General features: G+C 42.7%; 1 protein-coding gene across 3 annotated transcripts in view; it reads left to right on the top strand.

Annotated features, from left to right (window-relative positions):
* Nucleotides 1-4080: 4080 nt before the first annotated feature.
* The window catches only part of LOC123515697, a 5471-nt gene continuing 3826 nt past the window's right edge, over nt 4081-5725 (top strand). For 2 of the 3 annotated variants that reach the window (XR_006677967.1, XM_045274521.1), the window contains exons 1-2: nt 4115-4654; nt 5645-5725. The exon at nt 5645-5725 is cut by the window's right edge and continues 12 nt beyond it. Coding sequence is in view for 1 of the 3 variants with exons in the window: in XM_045274521.1 (XP_045130456.1) it covers nt 4652-4654; nt 5645-5725 (84 nt within the window). In the remaining 2 variants the exon portion in view is untranslated. Of the gene's footprint in view, nt 4655-5644 lie in introns of all 3 variants that reach the window. The other variant, XR_006677968.1, reaches the window with a different exon arrangement.

Raw genomic sequence — 5725 nt, 5'->3', positions numbered from 1 at the left:
AGGGTGTATTTATATTTGTAGTGATGATTTAGCAAATACACAGAAAAAAAAAAAGAAAAGCTGCCGTAAAATCCAAAGCAATCATCTCTAGAACCATTAAAAACAGTCTTGGTGAGTTAGCAAAGCGTTTAGGAGTACGAACGAATACGAGCCTTAGGTAATTCATTCATACATTCACGGACAGGAGACTGACTAATTACAAGACGCCGGAACAAGAGGACAAAGGTGGGTGACGTGACTTACTCCCGGCCGTCACCTGCAGGGCTCACGTACCGCCTACCACAGCACCTCCTGAAGGGCAGAGCACAGCTGAATAGACTGGGGCCTGGCGATGCGTCAGAGCGGGTAGGTCACTGGCCACCTTTGTTCAACATTTGGCTTCTCTAGTTTCTCAAATAGCCAAGTTCAGAAGACACTCATAGCACTGACCCCGTGGATTTGGTGACTTTTGTGCCTTCGTGTTTAGAGAAGGACTTTGTGGATTTTAGTCTTTTAAAAGCCGTGTAACATCGTGAGTGAAAGTAACAAAGCGTCTGAAACAAGATCCCTCAAAGTACGATAGAAGTACATCGGTTTGTTAGAGTTATCCCTGAAAAGCGATGTAACACGGATTCTGAAACTTATATTAGAGGTTTTGTTAATTTTCAAGGGTGTTTTTACAGAATCCAGTGTTTTTCGTTGCCTTGTGAAATATTCGGTAAGACGTTCATAATCTACTTGTAATGCTAACATTGAATCTGGCAGCTTTTTATATATTGCTTAGGTGAGGACTAGATGTTTTTATTGTTAAATCTTACAGTTGCTCTTTTGAAACCAGTGAGTTATTTATTGTGCCATGTAAAATACTCGATGAGAAGTTCAGAACATACTCGTAATCCTAAACCTGTGAATTCGATAGCTTTTAAAAACCCTTAATTAAAATAACCAAATATATTCTGTGGCTGCTCTCTTGTAATCAGTGAGTTGCTCATTATATCTTGCAAAAACACTCCACCTATAAAGTCTCTGGTTCCCCACAGTTCTAACTTTATTATCTTAAGTATCGTGAAGCTGCCAGCATTTTGATTCTTTAAGGACACCACTATACCAGCGAAAGGCGTGACTGAGTAGTTGATGCTCTTCAATACCTTGATTTTATTTTTGTATTAAATAGTGAAAGGTGTGACTCGGATGTACAGATACTGCTTTCTATTGAGCAGTGAAGGGTTACACATGCAGCAAGTGTGATACTGGCGGTGAAAAGGTTAATCTCTTCACAACCTGACGCGGCAAAGTGGTTGATTTGTTGAGGTGATTACGTATGGAAATTCTAATGAGTATTTTAAATGATCCTGAAGCCATTATTAGCTTTGATGTCTCGCCTCTCCTGCGAACACTGCAGCATCCCTTTTCTTACTCTCCCTTTCTCTTCTGTGATCACTGCCTCCCTCTCTTTTCCCTCTCTTCCTCTCTTCTGCACATTGATTCACTTCCCTTCCCCTTTCTTCCTCTCCTATGAACACTGCAACCTCCCTTCTCTTGCTTTCCCTTCCTCTCCTGTGAGCGCTGTCCCTTTACCTTCTCCTTTTCACTTCCCCCTCTCTCCTCTCCAATGTACACTGTCTCACTCCCTTCTCTCTTCCTCTCCTACGAACACTGCTGCCCCCTTTTCTTCCTTTCCCTTCCCATCCATTTACTCTCAGGATAGGAAAATATCGATTAGTTTATGTTTGTTTAGGTTCCGTTGGTTTCCTCAGATTAGGTTAGATAATAGTAACATAGGTAAAAGATATTAATTTCACGTAATTTAAACTATTATAATATCCATCCATGTTAGGTCAGTTAAATTTATGTTAGATCATGTTAGGTTAGGTTAGTTTAATTGAACTTAATCTCCATGTCCATCTATTGTAACTCATCTCATAACCAATCTTCACTTAACCTAACTTAACATGAACATCTATTCATTAAGTAAAATTAAGTTAGATTGAGTTACATGAGCTTTAGTTACGTTACATTCTGGATCAGGTCAGGTAACCCAAAATAACCTAACACAATCTAAACCACTGCAGTCTACCTACCAATGCCTAATATGACCAAACATACCATGACACATTTCAAAACGTCACACAGATTATGTAAGTCCGCTTCTCACTGCGTCTGCTCCAGTTGAAGGCGCAGGATCCTTGTTAAACTCCTCCAGAATCATGAAAACACTCTTGAGAACTCCAATAACTTATAGTAGAGCCTGTTAAAACTTACCCAGATAAGACGCAAGTGTTTAAGAATACGAACCACACCCTGAAAGAGGACTCCTAATCTCTTTCTCTCTCTCTCTCTCTCTCTCTCTCTCTCTCTCTCTCTCTCTCTCTCTCTCTCTCTCTCTTTTTCTTGTACTTGTGTTAGTATTACAAGAAGCATTTTCTTACTGGGGAAGCTACTAGTGTGATATTTGATTTTTGTATGGAGAGAGAGAGAGAGAGAGAGAGAGAGAGAGAGAGAGAGAGAGAGAGAGAGAGAGAGAGAGAGAGAGAGAGAGAGAGAGAGAGATCCTAAGTTACTGTTATGTCTATAATCTCTCTCTCTCTCTCTCTCTCTCTCTCTCTCTCTCTCTCTCTCTCTCTCTCTCTCTCTCTCTCATCTGTTTCTGAGGGAATAAAGACATAAAAGAAAACAAGTAAAAGAAAGTTTCATAATGCAACGTGGAAGCAAACACAGGTTCGTTATATAACACATGTAGGCGAAGTGACTAGAAATGTGTGTGTGTGTGTGTGTGTGTGTGTGTGTGTGTAAGGCGGTGAGGACTGTGACTGTCGTGATTCCACCACTCTGAGACTACGAAGCGTCAGTTATACCAGTTAATCACACTCGCGCTAATCCTATTTGAATACAATTAATAAGTCATTTGAAATCAACTTTATTATCTCAACAATTAATGACGCTTGTGACTCGACGTGCGATGCTCACTTGTTTGGGGAAGGGGTTTGTTGTTTGAGCCAATATTTTTTTTCTCGGTCATAGAAGAGAATCGAATTTTGTTCTTGTAACTTGAGGGTTCAGTGTGTGTGTGTGTGTGTGTGTGTGTGTGTGTGTGTGTGTGTGTAATTCACCACGGTCGTCTGCTAGTCGCCCAGCCAGTCTTCCCCATTACGGAGCGAGCGACCGATGTTCGGGTAGGACTGAGACCACAACACACTCCACACACCGGGAAAGCGAGGCCACAACCCCTCGAGTTACATCCCGTACCTATTTACTGCTAGGTGAACAGTGGCTACACATTAAGAGGCTTGCCCATTTGCCTCGCCGCGCCGGGACTCGAACCCGGCCCTCTCGATTGTGAGTCGAGCGTGCTAACCACTACACTACGCGGTGTGTGTGTGTGTGTGTGTGTGTGTGTGTGTGTGTGTGTCCAAGAGGAGATGTAATCGCGCGCAGCCGAAACATTCACGTCTCTTTATTTCAAAACGCACAAACTTGTATATGGAAGATGCTTTGCTGGGCTGTCAAACACACACACACACACACACACACACACACACACACACACACACACACACACACACACACACACACACACACACACACACACACACACACACACACACACACACAAACACAAACACACAAACACACACCTGCTCTGCCTCGCCTAACACCTGTGCACATACGTATTCACTCACGCCAATGGAGAGTCATCATATATCGATCAGTAGATGAGGCTTCCTCGAGTGTCTGACCCTTGTTGTGTCTGTATTTCCACCCTCCTTACCTGAACTCATTTAAGAGGGAGGCTTCAAGATATTTATTCCATTATTGTGGCTAACACAATCACACACACACACACACACACACACACACACACACACACACACACACACACACACACACACACACACACACTGCGTAGTGTAGTGGTTATCACGCTCGGCTTACATCTGAGAAGGCCTGGGTTCGAGTCCTGGGAGAGCGGCGAGGCAAATGGGTAAGCTTCTTAATGTGTAGCCTCTATTCACCTAGCAGTAAATAGGTACGGAGTGTAACTCGAGAAGTTATGGCCTCGCTTTACCGGTGTGTGTGGCGTGTGGTGTATGATGTCGTCTCAGTCCTACCCGAAGATCGGTCAGTATGAGCTCTGAGCTCTTTCCGTAGGGGAAAGGCTGACTGGGTGACCAGCAGACGACCGTGACGAATAACACACATTAAACAAGCAGGGACGTGAGGAATGAAAGAGTCGCATTGCCTCACTCACCGCCATCTCAGAAACGCGTGAAAGTGTCACAAAACCTTAATGTGGATTCAGCACTGAGCACACGCTGACGCTAGGTAAGGTCAGCACTGCCTCCCTCCCCTCTCCTCTTCTCCCCTCGCCTCCTGACGCAGTCTACTTGAGGAGAGAGAGACATGATGCGATTCATTCACTCATCGTCCTTTCTCTCATCCACATTCAACCTTCTGTTCGCTAATTTCCTCCTAATTAACACTACCATTAGTCATTCAATCAAGTACTTTTCTTCGTCCCGTGTCCTTTGTGTCAGTGTCGAAGCGTTGAATCACTGACGGCTTCATATCTTCAAAAAACACTCCAATAATACGAATTCTAAATTCCAAGGATACTTCCTCTGCAGCACATCACTACTGGCTGCCTTCAACTCCTCCTTTGCTTCGTAATACAATGGTAAGCTCAAATAGTGCAACTCCAGCAGTGTGTGTACTTCGTGTTATTTATTCTTGCTCTCGTGTGATATTGTAACGTTTCTTTTTTTTTTTTTTTTTTTTTTTGTCATGTAAGAGGTGCTCTGGCTTACCACAACAAAAAAATTGAAAATAAGTGTATATTGAAGATGCCAGCCACCAGAGTATACTTCAGGCAGTCAACAAAAATTATGGGGAAAAATGCCTAGTGGCTTGGAACAATAGTAGAGAAAAAATAGTAATGTGGAAGGGGTACTAATAGGTGTTTTTCATGCTTTTTTAATGTAGGTAAAAACTTTAAGCTGGAACATTTAGTTGTTTTTTTTCTCGGCTTAATTATCTTGTGACCTTGTGACTTGGAAGAAGAGTGGAGAGAAAATTATAAGTTGCATTAAACGTTAATCATCTCGGCATTTAATAAAGGAAGAAATTATACGAATAGGCAGGAATTATTATCATTATTTATTTTATCTTTTTCAGTTCCTCGTGCTTACTTTTACCATGATCTTGTAGCTTAGAAAAACAGTAGAAGAAAAATCGCTGAGGTAGAACATGTATTAGCAATTAATCATGTAATATCATGTTAACTCCCTTTAATTAACCTTCTGGAGAGCATCAGGTGTGATGGATACCGCTACTAAAACCAGCGAACTTTAACATTAATATCATTCCGTGCGCTCGTAACTTGTCGTGGTGGTATATTAAGAACAATGAGCTGGAACATTTAACGAGTTTGCCTTTAACTTTCCCTAATCCCATCACCTGAATAGGGGCCGCCGCTTTGAGGGGCCCGGATTTCTCAAGCACACGGGTTCGAATCCACGGTCCGAGGTTAGGAATTAAGGGGATCCATTCGGGGTAAGGGTTCCCATATGCGAAAACCAAAGTCCTAGCTGTAATACTATAGGTCGTAAAAGCTAGAAAAAAGATCTCATCACCTGAATAACTGCAACCATAACACACACATATACAGGTGGGTGTGAGGCGAGGACTGCTGCCGCTGCTGACGTTACCGCTGCTGCTGGTGGTGGCGCAAGTCGCTGAGGCACCCCTT

Source organism: Portunus trituberculatus, chromosome 39, assembly GCF_017591435.1.
Source record: "Portunus trituberculatus isolate SZX2019 chromosome 39, ASM1759143v1, whole genome shotgun sequence".
Taxonomy (NCBI): Eukaryota; Metazoa; Arthropoda; class Malacostraca; order Decapoda; family Portunidae; genus Portunus; species Portunus trituberculatus.
This window is presented reverse-complemented; position numbering and strand designations above follow the sequence as displayed.